General features: G+C 38.9%; 1 protein-coding gene across 9 annotated transcripts in view; it reads right to left on the bottom strand.

Moving 5' to 3' along the window:
• The window catches only part of ARL15 (ARF like GTPase 15), a 401,193-nt gene that overhangs the window by 31,108 nt on the left and 348,805 nt on the right, over window positions 1-21,280 (bottom strand). Inside the window, exon 5 of one of the 9 annotated variants that reach the window (XM_070587604.1) lies at window positions 1,365-1,438. The exons of the other annotated variants lie outside the window; for them this stretch is intronic. Within the exon in view, the coding sequence (XP_070443705.1) occupies window positions 1,412-1,438 (27 nt within the window). The 3' untranslated portion in view covers window positions 1,365-1,411. Of the gene's footprint in view, window positions 1-1,364; window positions 1,439-21,280 lie in introns of those variants that run through there. 9 annotated transcript variants of the gene reach the window in all.

Below are 21,280 nucleotides of genomic sequence, written 5' to 3'. Positions count from 1 at the left end.
GAAAACGCATATAACTCAAAACAAACAAATAACCACCCCCACCTCTGAAAAAAACATCCTTACATCTCCCCAACTTGAAACACAAGTTTGTGTTTGTGATCTGATTTTGAAGGCCATAAAACTTTACATCTGCATAAAATATGATGCAGCTGCTTCCGATGGGCAGGCCGTTCCACCCTCCCGCCCCCATCCCTTGGAAAGGCTACTTGGTCAAATGATCTTTGAGTGCTAGAGATGAATTATACATCCTGAAAGTTGTCAAATGCACAAAGCATTTTCAAGTAAGGATGATTTACTTAAAAGCAACTCATTTACCAGTAACCTAGACTGTGACATTCTTTCATTGCTGGTATATTCTTCGGTAAGTCAAAATAAAAATCTTGTAATATCCAAAACACTTATCAAGTTTTATTGTTTAAACAATATTAAAAAAAAAAACCCACCTGATTATTTTTCCAGACCAGGTAAACATAAAATTAAAAGACATATAAACATTTCCAACTAAAGCTTAAGATCTTATTTGAAAAAATATGTGAATGAAAATTTTCAATTAGAAAGCAGGGCATTGGAGATAAATGAGAAACAACTATGAGTTCTCTTCCTGGTGTTAGATTATGACTTTCAGGAAAAGGAGGTAATAAAAGCGTCGGGAGAAAGGTATTTGTCTGACATTGTGTCAGATTTCCTAAGGCCCATGAGCACCTTGAGAAGTAACAGCTGGGAGGAGCAGACTGAGCGCTTTAGCAGCATTTGGCAAGTTGCCATTACGTCTCCTTAGCTTTCTTAAAAAGCATTCATTTGGTATTTGTCTTTTACTTTTATTAGCTTAAAAATTTTTAGCAGATTGTCACACAAACGACATTATGGGAGATACTCACAATTTTGTTGATTGCTTTTCAAGCCTTTCTTAGTGTTACTTTAATTATTTTAAACAGCATTTTAGAACTGTTTAGATCAATTGAAAATAAGACTCATTCCAAAGAACTGATATGGAAAAGATATTCTTAGAGTCAGAATTTGAGAGCCAGAAGGGAACTTACAAATCATTGATTTCAACTCTCATTTTACAGATAAGGAGACCCAGGTGGGTGAAACAATGAAACCCAAGGCCAGCTAAGAAGGTTCTAGGCATGAACAGAGACTCCTAACACGTTGTCTAATTTTCTTCCTACTAATGGCCAAATCCGCACTGCTGGTCCTTTTCTCATTCCCACTCAGAGGTTGCCCACTCTAACTACCCTGCCCCTCCTCTCCAACACGGCACAGCAACCAAGCTGTCTTTGGCTAATGGCAACACCTGGTGGGTGGCCCAGGGAGTTGCAGCTCTTTTCCACCAAGAATGCACACGCATTTACTTGCCTTCCTTTCTCCTTTGTATGCTGCTGCTTCTTCCTTCCAATTCTTATCAAATTCAATGCAATTTGTGAGTCCCAAATACCTAAAGCAGTGTTTGTGAATTTAAGGAGAAGGTAAGCAATACAGTCAAATCAGGAAACTGTTAAGTTAGATATATTAGACATAATAAAGAATTCAATCCGTCAAAAAGTGCTTATAAAAGTGCTTGTGGTGTCTTTTAGCATTTTCACGGAAGTCTCCTTCAACTGCCTTTAATAAAAGCTATTTCCTCTCAAGTATCAGTTTTCAAGATTTTTTAATTCTTAATCTTTAACTTACTTATTTGCCTTAAATTACAGATACTTCAACCTTTTTCTTGAACCTCTTTTCGTTTTCTTCCTGTGGTGCTTACTAACTTTGGGACATTACGCAAGTCACTTAACCAGTTCCTTTGGTGGAAAAGTAATGGTATTGGACCACGTCCTGCTCCTGAAAAATGAGCATGGGCCGGGAGCTTAGGGTCTTGGTAGTTGTGTTCAGGAGCTCAAAATTAAAAGCATGTAACAGAGAGGATGCAGGACCAACTATAAAGAGGTGAAAACTGATCATCATTAAGAACCTAAAATCTGTGATTTGAATGAGGCTGTGGCTACTCATGGTGGTCTACAGAGTGGTAGTCTCCGGATCCTGACAGCCTGGGTTCAAATTCTGGCTTTGTCCTTTACTACCGCCTGACCTTGGGTGCGTCTCTTAACCTCCCTGAGCTTTGGTTTCCTCATTTGTAAGATGGTGATAACAAGAGCACGTAGCCTTTTAGACCATCCTGTGGACGAGGTGAAAGCATTTAGCTCAGTGCCTGGCACGTAGGAGGCATTGCACAAATGTCAGCTAATACCAGTGAGCTCCACTCTCACCATTGGCACAGAGACAGGCTGATGGTAGCTCAAGTTCCTGGAGTCTTCATAGAGGAGGCTGGATTTGAGCTGGACCTTTGAGTATAGTTCGGATTTGAATAGAGGAATATGAATGCCAGAAAAGGTTCTAGGAGATGGGGAGTGATGGACAGTTTCTTGTGTGGTTTAGATATTAAATGAAGGCAGTATTTTAGAAGCAGTGCTTGGACTAAAATTTTTTTTTAATTAGAAAGTAAATGCAAGCATTTGGTGAAAATCACTGTCACTGTTCTGGCCATGATCTTTCTATAAGGGATCCCTCGGGTCCTCAGATCTTTTTCCTCACTTCTAATTCTCTAAGCTCACTATGAAGTGTGGATAAGTAAAGGTTTAATTAAAATCCAGCAAATCATTCAGGTTAAGGAGAGGAAGAGGCTTTGCTAAATCCCCTTTGTAAGTGTCAGGCATGAATTGAGACTCAACTTGGAGAACTTCATAAACAAATACAGCCAGCTACCCCAACTCTACAAATTGTCACTGATATTCATTCACACATTTTCTCTCTCTCTCTCTCTGTAAGTGTATGGACTAAACTGGAGAAAAAATATTCCAGAGACCTTGTTATTCAAGGAAATGGCTGCTGGGATGACTAGTGCCAGAAGAACATCATTAATGCTCAAGAGAGTTCACACAAAGCTTCTGCACTGTTTCTTCTCTCACCTCCAGGTGTCTACACCATATAAAACTCACTGCTCTAACCAATGCCCATGGCACATTCAGAATGAAATGATTTCCTACTGTAAAAATGGTGTCATCCAAACACTCACAATAGTTTGGATATCGGATTGAAGGCTAATGCAAGTGCCAGTTTGCATGGGGCCTATGTATTTATACTTCAGAAAAAGCACTGTAATTTTGTTTTTGAAATTTCCTCCTTTGCTTCTATAAACAGAAATACAGAGTAGCCATGGAAGATCATCTTTAACGTTTTTATGCAGTTAGAGGGAAACAATTCTCTTAGTGTCACTTATCAGGGCAATCTAATTCTTTGTTTAGATAAGCATTCCAGATAGGGGAATAAGTTCAAAAAAATGAATACATAAAAGCACGCAGATTGGTTAGATAGGAAGACAAAGGACAGAGAGAAGAAGTGGGGGTAAATATTATTTTTCCTTCCATGGGAGTATTTTAAAACTAAATGCCTTGCCCTGAAAAGTCAAGAGTTATGTAAAGTATTGGTGGTTGTAGTTATTTGAGAAAAGCACAACCAGAATGTGTATTTCTTTTATGGGTCAAACAGAAGTCACGATAATTTTGAGTGCCCTTTACACCGCTCAAAAAGTGTTATAAAAAATGAGCACATCGAAAACTATAAAACTATAACACTATAGTGCCCACTATACATGTTTGTTAGCAAATAATAATTGTGAATCTTTTTGCCAATCCACTGAATCAGAAATCAGCAAGCTAATCTAAAAAATAGCTTTTTAAAAAATCATTGTGTAAGATTAATTCTCCTTTATTACATTTAGATCCTAAAAGATAATTCTCTTCTTTGAGAGCACTATAAAAACAGAACATTTTATGTATAGCAGTATTGAGGAACTTGGCCATGGGGGAGATTGGGTGGAAGGCCCAGTGGGCACCATAAATGGGCAGACCCGTGGACCTGGAGGATGCATATGCTGGTCTGGCTTCTCAATCAAAGCACCCCTGCAAGGCTCAAGTGTGGCAGCTTGCAAATGGGAAAGAAAGGCACAGAAAGTCTTCTACTCTTCTATTGCAAGAAAGGAAAAAAGCACAGGATAGTTTAGTATGGGCACACTTGTTGCTGACCTGAAGTGTTCTCTTTCTTTACATCCTGTTCTCAGGATGGGCTGATCCATTTACTATGAGTTCTTTTTATATTAAACACTAATGGGGAGCCTAATAATTTCATAAGGAGTTTCACATTAAAGCCCAACAATATTAAATACCTGGAGAATCTGGCATCAGTGAAGATGGGTTACCAGCCCTGCTCAAATGAAATTTTTAATAACAAAATATTTTCATAATAAATCTAAAAATCACATACCCAGACAGGCTGCCTCTTGCCACTGAATGTATGTTGTGTTGGCTACCAGAAAAAAGACAAGACAAGACCAAGGCGGGGGGGGGGGGGGGGGGGGCCGGTGAGGAGAGACAGAAAGAGAGGGAGACATATTTATAGCTGTATCCCTGAAAACTTGAATGTTATCCAGAGACCTCCATTTTAACCAAGCAGCCTATGGCATCTCTTCCTGTTACTAAAAACCTGCTGACATTTCTCTGTCAGTTGAGAGATCTCTTCAGGGCTGCTTGGATTTGGCATCTCCAAAGAGCCTGAAAAGGAAAGGGTCACTTGAGAGAGATGAAATTTACTATCCTTTGGCAAATTTTTCCCCACATCATGTAAGTTTCAATGAGCCTAATGAATCTTCCATAAAAATAGACACCACTTCTGCTAAATGCAAGAGATACATTTAGTAGGAAAGAGGCAGAAGATACTGCTTTTGGAATTAGAGTTCATTTCAAAATTAAGTAAAGGACACACTCTAGGTTGCTCAGTATTCCAGGGGGAATATTGTTGTAGGTCAACTAATGTGCATGCTGTTTACAGAAGACATTCCTATGAATAAGGCAACTAGGGAAGAAATCACTGTTTCCTTTAAATTATCCATTATCATACAGTATCACACCAACTTTTAACATTCAAGTGGTTTCCCCATAGGAAAGATGTAAATTGGCCTAGGGAATTAAGCTGTATTTATGCCAGTTTAATGAAATGAGATCTGGTTGAAATAGAAGCAATTTAAGTAAGTGGAAAGACTATCACAGATTCCTTCAAGAATTCTGGGCACAAGATTCACCTTCCATGTTTTTATTTTTTTCTAACTAAAAAGGATTCCATGAGAATAAATGATGATGTTCCTAACAATTGAGCAAAGGGAACAGCATAAATATGGAATGTTTTACACCTTTCCTAAATTAATGCTTTCATAAATCACAAATCATGATTATAAATAGGCTCAAAATCAAATCCTTATGAACATAAATGTATAGCTTTGGCTTATAAAGAGAAAGAAAGATTAATGTTAGCCATACACTATTAACATACGCTATTGACAAAAAGGGGATATATTATAATGAAAACTTACGGGAAAAATTCTCCCAAATTTAATCTTTCCTCCAACTAGGGTTGCTGCTTCTAGTGCAACAGTCCTTGCACGATGTGACACCAGGATGCCATTCACACAAATTATTATGTGAACAATGCTCCTACCACTTAAAGTACACATAGCATACAATTTGCTCTGTTGAAACAAATAATTTAAGATTTAATGAAGGATTAAATAATTTCATTCCATCAAGGCAGACAGGATACTTAATGTAGTCCCTTAAAAGTCTTTAGGGAGCTTGCTTTTATTTTTCTATTATATATTAGCTTTGAGAATAGTTTCAGCATTAGGCAGGCATGTTCAAATTGGATCTTCCTCCTAAAGCAAGCTGTAGCAATAGACACCTTTATGAGTGCCAATCTTATCTCCTTCATCTTTGGCACCTTGACTTTCTTCCATCATTTATCATAGGAATTCTATAAAAAGCTATACACAATTTCCTCAACAGCATAAAAACCCAATGACAACCAAACACAATGAGAATGCCCAGGGGTCAGGCACTTCATTTCTTCTAATGCTAGTCCACAAGGCTTTCTTTTTCTCCATTACAGTAGAGAGGTTTTGTTTATAACTGTCTTCCAAAGAAGCTCGCAGGCCGGAGGACCAGGCTTATGTCCTATCGATCTTCTGTACTTCGCACACTTGGCGCGGTAGCTATTTAATTGAAAAAATACTTTTTGATGGGTCAGGCTTACCCTAAACTGCTTACTGGCCTTAGGCTGCCACTCATCTTTATGATTATTTTATGTAATGCATGGTTTCTGAAGATTCCTCCACACTTTGCTGGATCTCAAAATTTAGTTTTGTAAGTCAGTGTTTGTATTCACTTGATAAACTATGGAGGGGCAGCCTCGGTGCCTGTATATTGCTATGTGACAAGGAAATCACAGCCAGGAATGTTTTCAAACAGATCTAAACCTTATAAGGAAGGGAACTTCCACTTTTTAAGAGAGAACCAGCATAAAGAATGCAGAAAACATATGCTTTTGGGGAGGGCAAGAGGAGGCGGTAGAAAACTAAACTTAAAATGCTTTGGGTACAAATTTCCCCAAGGGAGTATAAACCAAATGGAACTGAGAAACGCCCACCAGCCCCCGGCCCTGCCAACAGCTCCCCCTTCTTTGAAGGGCTTTGCCAATGGCTTTTACCTCTGGCACAAAGACCAGTTACAAAATGGGCCTACTATTCCCAACCCCAGGCTTTCTAAATAACAAATAAGCAAGGAAGAAAAAAACCTTCGTAAGCGGATCACCATCTGGGTTGAGGAACGAATTTACACCAATGAAGTGGTGCTACAAAATTATAAACATTCTGGAAGACTCTGTGCCTTGATCAAAAGTACTGGGTGAAAGCCAAATGTGGAAACTGAAAGCAGGACGCAGCCAATGTTTGTGGTCTTTATCATTCACTGCTATGTTGGTTATAGGTAACGCTGGACGCAGTGTCAACGTGAAGTTAATGAAGCCTTTGAGATCTGAAGGACTGCCTGGCAACGACAAAGCAGGCCACAGGGGACTGAGATTTGCAAACAGAGGCTAAATGTGAGATTGTCAAAGACGCAGGAGCTCAAGAAATTAAACGTAAACTGTAGAAGAGCTGGGGCAAAGGAACACTTAAAGTCCTACCAGTTTCTGATCCACTTCTATCAAACAGAGCCCTTTCCCATAAACCGTCCCCCAGCCCCATCTCCCAAATGTCTCCAAATTTATTGGGTACAGTTGGGTTATTTGAAAGGATTTACATAAGCATGAAGACTTAAGGTCAGAGTTATCACAGAGTCAATGCTGTGGTTTATAACAAAGACACAAACAAAAAACTTTTCTTTAGAACAGGGCCAAGCATCTCTGCTGTATTCTTTTGACATTACTTCTTGGGACAAACTTCCGAGCCTTTTCCAAAAACAGTAACCCTACCCACCTTTGCTTCATGCTCTCCAAGAATCTTCCAAAGTCAGGGCATGGAGGCATGGGTAGAATTACCTCTGAGAAAAGAGATTAATTGAAGCTGGAAAGAAAAAAGATAGCGGACACAGGGAGGGTACAGTTTGAACAGCATTCCCTCACAGGTCTTGACCATCAAAAGAAAGCTTTCCTTTTATCAGTAAAGATTAAGAAAAAGCATTCAAATGTATCAGAATGAACATTTACAAAGCTCATCTCAATAGACATCAAGTTCAAGGATCTTTCTCAATGAGAATCTATTCTTTCTTCTAAATTGCTTAGTTCGGTTTTAGAAGATGATGGCTGATATAGCATATTTTCACAATAACATCTGCAGGATCTTTCCAAAATCTGGCTTAAAAAGTGATGCCCTCATGTGTACAGTGACTGATGATAATTAGTCTTTGGGTGGTGAACATCATGCAGTCTACACAGAAATCGAAATACAATGATGTACACCTGGAATTTATACACTGGTATAAACCGATGTTACCTCAAAAAATAAAAAAATTAAAAAAAGCAATGTCCAAAAGCTAAATCTAGATTTTGAAGATTTCCAAACTTATTAAAATGAGCATCGTGTGGGCAAGACACTGTAAACTCAACCTCAAAATCAGTCCAGATTAGTAAAATAATTTAATTTTCTTTTACTCTGACCATTTTCATGAAAAGGAAATCATTAAGATTTCACTTAGGGTTCTAAATAAACATTGAGATTATTATAACTATTTATTTAAAGACTTTTTGACAGATGTTCATAGAAATGTTTTCTATGATCAGTATGTGCATTTAGTTGATCTATGAAAATATTCCCTCTTGAGTGTTAACCTTTCATGAAATCTTTAATCATTTGCTATAACAGATAATGTGAGATGAAGTGCTTTCATATGGCACTGCACCCAGAGGTGGACACATCGGCAGACTCTATAAAGACAAAAGCAGAATTCTGGATGCTGGGGAAGCAGCCATTTAGCTCAAGGCTTCCTTACTGTTCTTTCATGAGAAATCTGAAGTATGCAACTGCACATCAACTTAAAAGTATAATATTTTATTGTTTAACTGAAATTCCAGGGACGACAGCATACACATGGAGGAAAAATGGAAACCTGGCCACACAGAGCTCTTAAATAAATTTACCAGCTGCCCAAAGGCAGAAGATTTAAATAAATGTACATTAAACTCCTACCACTCGACACATACATCTTTTCCCTACAGTTTGTAGGAAGACCAGTTCCAACAGAAGACGGCCTTGAAGGATATCATTACCCATTCTCCATCTATTAATGGAATAATACAGTAGTCAAAAGACTTTCAAAAGATAAAAGCATCATTCTCTCTAAAGTTTCTGGACTCCTGCCGAAATCACAGTCATATTTTCATATTTGTCAGCTCAAAGAGACTCTTTTATAATAGCAAATAAAAATTAAGTGTTCACACTGGGCTTCAAAGCAAAATTCTTTCAGTGATGATGCATAAAGCACAGTATACATCTTTCTTTAGGAAGGTTTTCTGCCTCAAATTCAATATTCAAACTGGTAACATCACAGAGTTAAAACATACTGGGACAATGATGGCTATGATCAGACTTAAAAAAATTAGGCTAATTATGCAGAAAAGAGTTCTCACATGGGTGAGTCCAGAGCCCTTTCCCAGAGGTGGCATTTTTCAGAAATGTCCTTAATAAAGACATGGAACTGAAGAGTGATCAGGGACCAAAAGAGAGAGTGGATCACAGAGAAGACTACGATAACCACTTGGTGGGTGCAGAGCAGTGTCCGAGTAAAGAATTAAACCACTGAATAAACTAATATACAAAAAGCTATTAAATAAGACTAGTCCCCGGATGTAAACATACTCACTTCCTAACACTCTTTTTTGGCTTACTTTCCCACTTACTGAGAGAGTTGTTTTCTTTGCACCTACTCTCATCCAGGAGCAGTGTCTGCTCATAAGCAGATCCACGCTTGTGAGCAACAAAAGTAACAAGTTGTTGATTTAAATAGTTTCAAGTTATGGACAAAAAAGAAAATAAGTATCAGCAGAATCCTATTGAGCTACTAGCTGACTCAACAGTACAAAAGCAAGCCTATTGTCTTTAAACCTGTGGCCAGGTTTCCATTTTTTCTCCATTTCTCCATGATGTCTAGCACACATCATTCTTTTGTTTTAGCACAGTCGGTAGACCTTTACATTGGAAATATCCCAAACCTCAGGGCCTGAAGAGTGCCCAACAGATAGTAAGCTCTCGAGGAGTTGCTGAGAGAAATCCTTTGAAACACGGTTGAATGTTTTCTGGATTCCTGGGTAAATTTGGGGAGCGCAGAGGGTCAACTGACAGCGGGGGGAATTAATTCATATCTGATTTACACTGTGACAGCCAAATTCCTCCAAAGCAAACAGCAGCACCCCCACGAATCCTAGATTATCTCAGACATTTGTAATCTCAGAGAAGAGAAAGAAAATAAAAGGAAAAAATAAGAAGTTATTTATGAAAAATCAGCATTTAGAAAGAAGCATATATAGACCTAAAAAACCAGTATTTCTTTATATAAATATCTTCATGATAGGGCTTTTTACTTAGAAATAATGATTATAAATAAACAGCCAAGGGCAAAAGCTATCATTTGCTTCACTCCTGTCCATTTTTAGAGCTTTACAGGGCTTTGGGCATTTATTCTTGACAACTTTATGATATAGATGTGATTTACCCCACGTCACAGTTTAACAATGCTCAGAGAAAGGGTAATTTGCCCAAGGTCACACAGCTAGAAAGTGGTAAAGCTGAGTTTTAAACCTGAAACTGCCTAATTCTAAAACTTATACGCATAATTCTAAAACTTGTCTAGCTTGAAAAATCAGAGTTTTGGGCCAATTGCACGGAGTTGGACCAACCTGAATTTCACTCTCGGCTCTGCCATTTGCTGCCTGTATGATATTGAGCAAACCTTTGCATCCTTATCTGAAAAATAACACATACCTATCTTTCAGGGTTGTTGTGGGAATTTCAAACAATGGCTAGAAAGTCCTTGACAGCTGCTATTGCTACTGTTGTTACAATCGTTATTCTGACAAGGAATATAGACTTCTAAAATTCCTTAGGGGTTGACTATCTAGTTTTCTCTCTTCTTGATGCATTTCATCTGCACATGACCTGACGATGGGACTCAGTTAAGCAGCGCGGCTCCTCTGCGAGGGTCACCTAGAGGAAAAGGTAGGACCAGGACTCTGCTTCCTTGCCCAGTGCTATTTCCACCACCCTCCGCTACCTCTCACTTGTCTTACTTTTTTTTTTTAAAAAAGAACTAATCCCAAACATTGCTAATCAAATCCAAACCAAATAAGGAGAGGAACTGTTCCTCCTTCGCAGAGAACTGTAAAATAGGAATGCAGAAAACACATGCTTTTGGAAAAAAATCAACAAAAAAACCTCAATACTCTTTGGGTACAAATTCCCCCAAGGGAGCAGAGAACCTGAGAGAACTGAAAAAAACACCCACTGAAAGGGGACCCTGCCAAGAGTTCTCCCTCCCCGGAGGCTCCATGTCAATGGCTTTCACCTCTGGCATGGTGACCAATTACAAAATGGGCCTTCTATTCCTAACCACAGATGTCCTAAATGACAAATTAAGTGTCCAGGAGATAAAAGGTTATCGTGGAATAAGGACAACACAGACACACACACGGCCTGACATGGGATTAAAAAAAAAGGTCTCATTTAGTTTTTAGCACATTTACACTGGCTTTTCTTTTCTAGGATAACTCTTAGGTCAGTTGTTGAAACAACTTTTAATACTGCCATGGAAGCGCTACATAAGTATCAAATAACAATAACACCAACAATGACCTGCCAAGTCTATGCAATCAGGGTGAGGCTACGGAATGGCAAAGAAAGCATGGGCTTTAAGGGACTTCCCAGCCCAAACAGTGCACGACTGGTACAACAGCAACACCGTCACCACCCAGGGGTGAACCATTCCCAGGGCTGTTCATATCAAGGCCAGATCAGTGTTCATATTTGTTCTCATGGGAGTAGAAATAACAGTCAGTGCTCATTATCAGAGACACTCAGAATACTAAAATGCTGAAACGATTTTCTCTCGATCCAGAGGACTGTGAAAATAAACATCCTCAAATAACATGGTATTCAGAATTTAGGGGAGACTACAAACAAAACACGCAAAACGTTTTATTTTGTTCCCATTTGTATGTGTCTTCTTATCTAACTTTTTTTTTTAAGTTACAAAAGGTGGTTTATCCTATTTCTCCTTTGGTTAACATTCTGCCAAAAAAAAAAAAAAATTAAAATTTAAACTAGCTTATAATGCCTGTAACATCAAGAACGCTTGGTGAGCAGTGAAGTACTGTACTACATACTTACTCTAGGAAAACTTCCCACCACAGATGTGGGTAAATACTCTTACTTTTTTGTACAAAGAAATAAGAAATCAAACCATATTTCCAAAATAGCCTGCATACATTTTCTTACCGATAACCGTTACATTATTTTGCACATGTCAATCTTTTGTCCTAGATATTCCAACTATCCTCTTAACCAGGTTCTTTAAACATTTTTTTAAAAGTTCTTCTTCTTGGTGTTTGTTGTCCTCATCACTTTGTTGTCTGACCACACTAGCCTTGGTGTTCCATTTCTATGTTTAGAGTTAATCAGGATGAATTAGAATTAGTTTTCTGTGGTTATATGAATCTTTCCCTTTTTTCCACACAGATTTCCCAGCATCATAAAATTACACTAAAATTCTTTAAGGTGTCAGAGATTTCCTCTAGGTCAGTTACTGTGAAGACTCCTAGACTCACACCCAAACGAAATCTTGGTTACATTTCTTCTAGAATATACTTCCCTTAACTACCCAAATGAAGCATATTTCAAGCATCATTAATTGGATTAGGTTTAGGAAGAGCTCCAAGTGCAATCACTGTCATGGTGAATAAAAAGGTAATTGTTATTTTCTTCAAGTACCTTGACCTTTTCCTTTCACTTGGGGAATTATTGTTTTGTAATAATTTCCTTATGAAAGTATTACCTATCTTCTTTATCTTCCCAGAGTCTTATATTTCATGTTAATGCTTGTATTTCAGTTTCCACCTTACTGACGTTACAGTTTGTTACTAATGGCATTAAAGTTCTTCTGTTCACAAATTTACTCTTGTGTAAGGTTGCTTTCCTTCCTGTGTTTCCTTGTGTTAAAAGTTATGTTGTTTGAATTCATGTACATATTTACCTTTTGAACTTTAAAATGCATACTTAATTTTTGCAATTTGTCTGGTATTATGGAAAATATGCTGCTTGAAAGTTGTTGGGGAGGAAGACATTTCCTCTACCCACTCTAGGTCCTTCTGGCTAGACTACGAATTAAATTCACATGAGACAGAATAACACAGGAAAAATTAAGAAAGCTTTATAACATGTATACGTGGGAGAGACCCAGAAAAACTGAGCAACTCGCCAAAATGGCAGAGGCTCTCATCTTAAATACCATCCTCAGCTAAAGGCAAAGGAGGGTGTTGGGGGTGGGGGCAATCAGTTATGGGAGATTGCCAGAAAAGAACAGTAAACAAGAGTAAGGTTATTATGCAGATTTAAGTCCTTGCCTTCTGCACTGGTAAGAGTTTCTAGAGATAAGGTCATCCCCCCTTCTTCCTGGTACAGAGAGAGAGACACCTTTACAGATGGAGATTTCCCTGACAAATGTCAATGTCTCTTACAACGGGTAACCTCTACTTTTCAGTTTCTCTCATGTCTGCAGTTTTTACAAGTAACCAGCCCAAAATAATCCTCATGCCAAAGAGACATATCTTGGGGTGGCCAATTCCAATGCCCCACAAAGTCATAAGAATGGATCGCTCAAATACATTTACTTCCCACAAATATCCTGTCTTTCACAGTCATTTAAACACAGACAAAATGAGTTGGGAATTTAATACTGCCCGGATACAAATCATCCCAAAGGCATGTCAGACCTTTAAGAGTCTAGTTCTCTCAAAGACTTTAAACAAAGTAGCCAATCACATTTTAATTGTTAGGGAACTCAAATACTTTCAACGTGTACTGAGTGTTTCTTAGGAAGCCCATCTTCTGTATCATTCAATTCTCCTAGAATACATATTGGCTATACCGCAGGCAGGAAAGGATTTTAACAATACAAATGATCAGTAGGGAGCCAGCATGGCTTTCGGACTGAGGAAAATATTCAGTCATAATATTTGAGTTTTGCAAATAGAAAGTTAGATATTATATCACTCACGATTCCCAATGTTCCTTAGATTTGAAGTCTGTGGGTTAATAATCATGAAAGACTAAAATTAGGCATTATATGATTCTAACAAATATGTATAGAAATGCATAATTTAGATGTGTTACCCAGAGACCAAACATTTTGATTTTTGCTTGAAAATAAAACAAATAAAGGCCTTAATTTTTAAAAGCAGACCAACCAGTGCTACTGTACTGCTTAATTCCCACAGGGATATAGCAAGATTTGCATTTTCTTAATTTGTTGAAAGAAAAAAAAATCCATAAACTTTCTCTCTACTTTTGACAAATTTAATAAAATAAAACTTTGAAAGAGATCAAGAGTAGAACCCGAAATGCCACAGACGGCTAAGAAAAAGCCAGCTACTCTGGTGGGAGTAACTTATACATATTTGAAGAATTTTTCCTCCACGTGAAATTAAGTTAACAGGAATTCACTCATTATGCATGGTCTAGTGTAACATTAAATGCCTGTAGGTTATTTTTAAACTTTTATAGACATAGAAGTTAGATGTCATGCTTCCACATTGAACAGAGAACAATTATGGATTTTAAGAAAAGGAGAGAAAGAAACACACACACTTCACTTATGCCCATAACTTATGGAACTTTTATGTTCAATTTGAAAAACCGAAAAAGCATTTCTAATGTGACGTTAATTCTTTTGAACTTCCAATCATTTGAATATACATTTAACAGTGAATAGTTTAATAATCATATCATGCAGCTGACTTAATTCTCAAGATGTCTTTGTAGTTTTATTTTCTATAAAAGCAAACTCTTTCACTGAAAATTGTACTAGCTCAGGCTTTTACAAGAAAAAAATTTATTATATTGCTCATTAAAGTTTAATGATTAATTACCAAGTTTAGTCAATGGGGTTCCTTTGAACTGCCTGTGAGATGAATATTTTATTACTTATTTTCATAATAATGAGTAGATTTGGCAGATTTTTACCTTGCAAAATCTCAGTGGTTTATTTCACAACATTATTTATTTGTCAAACCAAAGCTTTAGTCATTCTTTTCCTTTCCTCCTTCTCCTTTCCCTTTACTTTTAGATGATTTTTTAAAAGAAAAAACTTAAAATATGAAGAAATCTAACATTACACATCATTAAGCCATGGCCAAATTCACAATAAAATGTGCCCACAATCCTTAAAAAAAGAATTATGTATACAAAAATACATGGGAAACTCGTCATTCTTAGAGAAGAATGGAATGGAAAAGATAAATAAATTTCCACATCTGAGGTAGAGTTTTCTTTTTAAAGGAGGTCGGGTAAGTTCATGCGGAAAAACCCTACAGAACGGGCTTGTCATCAAAAATAAATGAAGCAAGGATTATTGGGTTTAAATTGTTTTCTTATGAGTCAAAAAAGTTTTTCAAGGGTTTTAGCCAAGTACATGAAGGTAAGCGATGCCCACTTCTGGTTTTGCCAAAGAATACCAGAAACTACAAACTCCAACGGCTCTGCCAGAATGAATCTTGACCTGGGTCAATTCTCCACAACAGGAACCCACAGAGCATTTGCTAGTCCAAGTCCACTTCACATCTGAACTATTAGATAATAGCAGGCCAGATGTATATTCTCAATGAAACACAGGTGATATATTTTTGGTGGTTCCTCTCTGAGTTGTCAGTGATTTCTCCCTTTCTTCCCGCTTTTTCTTTACCTCCCCTCCACCTAGAGGAGGGCCCACTGCTCTGCAGGGTGCTTACCCCTGCCTATCTCTAGCAACCGCATTTTAGTGCCTAATTGTGTCTGGTGTCTAAGAGAAGAGAGAATTGCAGATATGGTTCACACGGAGCTTGAATTATAAGGCAGATTAATATCACAGATAAACATGTTCAATATTTCCAGACAATATAGTAGAAAGATTATGCCAATATACAGATAACTATTACTTATGCTGGCTATCAGACCAGGATAGTCTTAGAAGTAGAAAGTAAGTGATTTGAAGAGAGAAGTTTTTGTGCAGGTATATGAAAATGTACAGAGGGGCTGGGACACAGTAAGTGATTAAAGAAGGTAGAGCATTCTAGTAGCCCAGAGACAGACTTAGGAACAAGGGAAATATACCCAGAAATGGAAGTTGTGGTAATTTCACACCAAGAATTACTTATGCAGCATTTAAAAAATGTGAACTAAGGGGTTGGCCCAGTGGCATAGTGGTTAAGTTTGCGTGTTCCACTTTGGGAGTCCGGGGTTCGCTGGTTTGGATCCTGGGCATGGACCTACACACTGCTTATCAAGCCATGCTGTGGCAGGCATCCCACATATAAAATAGAGGAAAGTGGGCACTGTCGTTAGCTCAGGGCCAGTCTTCCTCAAAAAAAAAAAAAAGTGAACTAAAAGGAAGTTATAGGAAGATAACCAACACAAAATGATACACCCTAACTTCAGGACAGCAGTCACCACTTAGAAGGTAGGGAGGGGAACGGAATCAAATAGTTATTTATAAAGTTTCTATTTAAAAAATAACTGAGCTATGAAATAAATATGGCAAAATATCAACATTTATTAAGACTGTAGAGTCTGTTACGTTATTTTATGCGTAAATTATAGATTTCATAATCTAAAGAGAAAAAAATATATACGTAACATTTAAAAATAAGGACAGGGAATACCTAAAAATGATTATTGGGGTTATATCAAGATGAGAAGGCAATGAATGGGCTTTTCCTCTTTTTCTAGCTTTCAGATTTTCTGTAATACGACTGTGGTGGTAGTCACTGCTATTCCCTCAAATTTCTGGCTCTCTGCCTCTGGACACCTGGTAGGACAGACCGCCTGGTTCCTTGTAGCTGGATGGGACTCTATGCCCAGTACTCACTAAGAACTTGTAAGTGGAAGTGGTAAGTGGAGGATTTAATTAAAGACCCCTATCCCCACCCCAGCTGTCTTCTTTTCTGCCATTATAAATGGCAGTGTTCAAGATGGCAGCCACTGGGGCCGGCCCATGGCTGAGTGGTTAAGTTTGTGTGCTCTGCTTGGATGGCCCAGGGTTCTGCTGGTTTGGATCCTGGGCACAGACCAAGCAGCACTCATCAAGCCATGCTAAGGCAGTGTCCCGCATGCCACAACCAGAAGTACCCACAACTAAAATATACAAATATGTACTGGGAGGTTTTGGGCAGAAGAAGGAAAAAAAAAAAATAGAAAAAAGATGGTGGTTGCTCTCTCAGTCTGCGTCTCTGTGTGATTACAGAAGAACAAATGGTCTCTCCTGTCCGTCTGTGATGAGAAGGTAGTATGAAGGAAAAAGAAACTTTTGTTGCTTTAAGACATTAGAATTTTGGGGTGTTTGTGATTCCAGTATATCATAGCCTATTTTTAAGAAAAAATTTTTAAGTGGGAGAAGATAGAATTACTAATTCTCTAAATAAAGACTCATTGAGACCTTTTGTGTGACAGCACTGTTTCAAGTACTGGGGACATGGTGCAGCCGTAAGACAAAGAGGGTCCCTGCTACCCTGGAGATAACATTCTAATGGGGTGCTAAAGGTATGCGAGTACATCACTTTTAAAAAGGAACATACATAAAATATAATTTCAGATGATAAGTACTCCGAAGAAAATTAAAGCACAATAAGAAAGTAGAGCACTTTTGGAGGCAGGAGTGGCTGAGACAACTATTTTATTATTTTTTTAATTTTATATTTGATTGATTGATTACTGAGGAAGATTAGCCTTGAGCTAACATCTGTTGCCAATCCTCCTTGTTTTTTGCTTGAGGAAGATTAGCCTTGAGCTAACATCTGTGCCAACCTTCCTCTACTTTATATGTGGGTCACCACCACAGCACGGCTGATGAGTGGTATAGGTCCACACCTGGGATTCAAACCTGTGAACCCGGGCCGCTGAAGTGGAGTGCGCCAAGCTTAACCAGTACACCATGGGGCTGGTCCCTGGGACAGCTATTTTAGAGAGGTTATCAAGGAAGCCTTCTTCGAGGAGGTGACACCTGAGCAAAAACCTGAGCAAGACTGAGCGAGATATTCACAGGAAGATTAAGTTAAGAGTGTTCCTTTAAGGTGGGTTTTTCTTCTTACTAAAATAAAATTTTGTCTTACCCTAGAAATCAAACAAAACATATGTTGGCAGAGGGGTCAATGTAACTGGAATTTAACAAATGACGCAAAAAGCTAGAAAGAAGAAGTCAGAGAGCTAGGCAGGGCTAGATCACCTCAGGCCTGGATCAAGGGAAGTGGCACGATCTGATTTACATGCTTAAAGATCATGGCCTTCTGGGTTAATGCAGGAGGGCAAGAGAGGAAGCAGAGAGACCAGGTAGGAAGCAGTTACAAGAATTCACAGGTAGGAATGGTGGCTTGGATGAGGATGGTGATATTGTAGATGCGTTTGGGATATATTTTGAAAATAAAGAGAAACTGGTGCCTGGGATTTGGGTAAATGAGGGAGGGAGATACAGAAAGGACGCTACTTTTACTGAGATGGAAAACACTGGAAGGGGAGTTGGGTTTGGGTGGGGGTGAGGTGGGGAAAGTCCAGAAATCTTTTGGCCTTAAATGTAAGATACTGTGAAACATCCCAGTAGGGATGCTGAAGAAGCACAGGAACAGTCTGGAGCTCAGTGGAGAGGTTTAGCTAGAAATACAAATGTAGGAATCACCAGTGCACAGGAGTCATCAGTGTATTTAAAACTGTAGGAAAAATGAGATCACCTAGGATATGAGTGTAGAAGGAGAAGAGGTCCAAGAAATGAGGCCTGCATTCCAACATTTCCAAGTGCAGAAAGTGCTTTAGGAAAGGATGGATCTACTGTGGACTGCTGAGTCAAGTCATAAGATGACTGATTGGTGTGGCTTGAAGCGGGAATGAGAGGTGAGGAAATGGACGCAGCAAATGAAGAATAAATATTCTTCCCAAGGGTTTTACTATAAAGGTGTGCTTGCAGAGTTGAGAAAGGAGTTGGTTGGATTGGGGACAGAGGGGTGGAAAAGAAATTTTAAAAAAATTTTAGTAGGCCAGATAATAGCATGTTTGTATCTTGACTGGAACGTTCCACTAGAGAGGAGTAAAAACTGACGATGCCAAAAATGAAGTATAAGTTCAGTAGGTGAAAGGAAAAGCAACACAAAGTAAGGCAGTGGGGAAAGCAGGCTAGTAGATTTGGTCACAGGAAGACGAAGGTTCTTTTCTGATGGTTTCTATTTCCTCAGTGAAACAGAAAGCAAAGTGATCCACTGAGAAGCAGGCAGGGACACTGGAGGATTGTGACAGGAAAGAAAGTGTGAACTAGTCTTTCCCAGAGAACTGACCAGATAAACACAGTAAGATTGCCAGGAAATTCGGGGCTACTTGAGGCTCATGGTTATTAATTTGATGAGAGGCCAGTCAGGACTGTTGTTGATTTTTCCTCCTGTCATGCTCAGCTATTCAGATGCAGGTGTGGAGTAAGCAAGTTGAAAAGATAGGATGTGATTGTCAAAGTTATAGTGCTTGAAAATGAGGTTTTACAGGTGGAGCAGCTTTTTTTTTCTTTTGCTGAGGAAGATCTGCTCTGAGCTGACATCTGTGCCAATCCTCCTCTATTTCGTATGTGGGTCACCGCCACAGCATGGCTGCTGACGAGTGGTGTAGGTCTGTACTCGGGAACCAAACCCAGGCCACCAAAGTGGAATATGCCCAACCTAACCACTAGGCCAGGGGGCCAGCCCTTGGAGCAGCTACTCTTAATGAATGAGAATGTCTAGTAGAGAATGGCCTCAGACAGGGTGGCTGAGGTAGAATGAAGGAAAGAGTGTTAGAAGAAAGGAGCTCAAGGAACTGAGGGTCCAGGGAGCTGGATGAATTTTCTACCTGGAGGCTGGAGTTTCATTAATGACAGACTGAGACATGGGAAGAGGATGAGTGACACCAGGTGCTTAAAAGCATCAGTGACTGACGGGCAGAATGAACAGGAAGTTGTGGGAAATGCACCAGGAGGGCAGCAGGTAGACTAGTATGAGAGCTTATGACACAAAGGAACTGGGATTTTTGATTGGAAGAGAAATGGTCTGGATGTGGCAGTAGGGGAAAAGGAAGACAGCTACCCTGACTCCTGGTCCTGCGGTATGTGGGTTACGGGAGATAAACGTCATGAGGGAGGAATCAGCAGAACTAGGACAGAAGGAGAGAAAATAGCTAAAATCCTCACAGGGATCTTAGAGGAAACGCCACCATGTCTGGCACAGAGCAAACAGTAACAGAGCTTGAACAAATACTTGGGTTTTAACTAAAAGGAGTTTAAAAATACTATCAATTCCACAGACAGATAGCCTAGATATGAGGCTTTAAGAAAAGTCCAGAAGGGAGTGGTCAAATAGTTTGAGCAAGAGATTTGGAATATGAGGAAAAGGATAAAATAGAGAAATGACCTTATCACCAGTGAGTAGCTCCCCACTGCACCCTCAGCTCTTTTCTCTCCCAGTACCGCCTTCTTTTCTGTGATTTCTGTTCTTACTATTTCTATTCCCTCTAGACTTTTTAATTTTCTCATTCACCTACAAGGAATTCTTCAGCTCAGGTACTATTTCTTTTGGTCCTCACGGTTTACCTAAGGCCTAGCAAAGTGTCTGGCAAATATAAGGGGCTCAAAGACTATCAGATCAACAAAATGGAGATGAGAAAAGCACAGTTAGAAATAGCCTAATTAATTACATTATTCAGAGAAAGGCTGAGGCGAGTTCGATACTTCTGTGGATCCCTTCTTAGGGATGGAATTGGTTCTCGGAAAGGAAGGGGTGAGAGACACATGTTGAATGTTGACTCCTCGCCAACAGCTCAGAGAGGCTGCTGTCTTGTGGACCCAGGGCTGGACAGGACTTGACGGTGGAAGAGGCCTGGGAGTGGTCAAGGAAATGTGGGTCAGCTCTCTCCTTGACTCACTCATCTTCAAAGCCCTGCCTCGTCACAGACTAAGCGTGACCTCCCCTCTAAGCCACTCCATTCTGTCCACCGTTGTCTCCCACGTTCTCCACTTCCTGTGCTAACAGATCACCACTCTTTCCACAGTAATCCTAGCTTCTGCACCATGATTACTTTGCAGCTGTGAACAGACATATTTGCTGTTTACTGAGTACCCACACGTGAGTTAGACGTACACTGATATCAGTCAGTTTATCTTTTAGATTATAAACTCTTAGAAGCAGGGATTTGTAGTCTCTTTAATGTAATCCGTGGTTAGTTAACTCTCTTTAGGTCGAGGTTGGAGGTTTAATCTCCAAACGGATTATTTTATTTTGCTTCGCTTCACTGCCTCAAAGTACCTTGGATTCAGGCATTCTCAGCACACTGAGAAATATTAAACAGACACAGAATAATATAGGAAAAAAATTACAATTTGAATAAAAATTTCCAACTTTGCTATTGCAAATGCCATACGTTAAAAAGAACAGCAGAGAAATTCCAAAGCACCTGAAAAATGAGTTGAGAAAACAAAAAGGTTTACATAATCTAAAATTCCCGACTGCAGAAATATGTAAATATATATTTAAACTTGAAATATATGGCCATTCCTATTAAATGTAAAGTCAAATAAATTTACGTTAAAGTAAAATGTAGTCTTCTTGTTCCACTGATCATAAACACAGAAGTTTAGAGCTGGGAAGGACCTTAGAGGCCAGCTCCCTCATTTTG

Source organism: Equus przewalskii, chromosome 20 (assembly GCF_037783145.1).
Source record: "Equus przewalskii isolate Varuska chromosome 20, EquPr2, whole genome shotgun sequence".
NCBI classification, from domain to species: Eukaryota; Metazoa; Chordata; class Mammalia; order Perissodactyla; family Equidae; genus Equus; species Equus przewalskii.
Note: the sequence above shows the minus strand (reverse complement) of the source record. Positions and strands in the feature narration are given on the sequence as shown.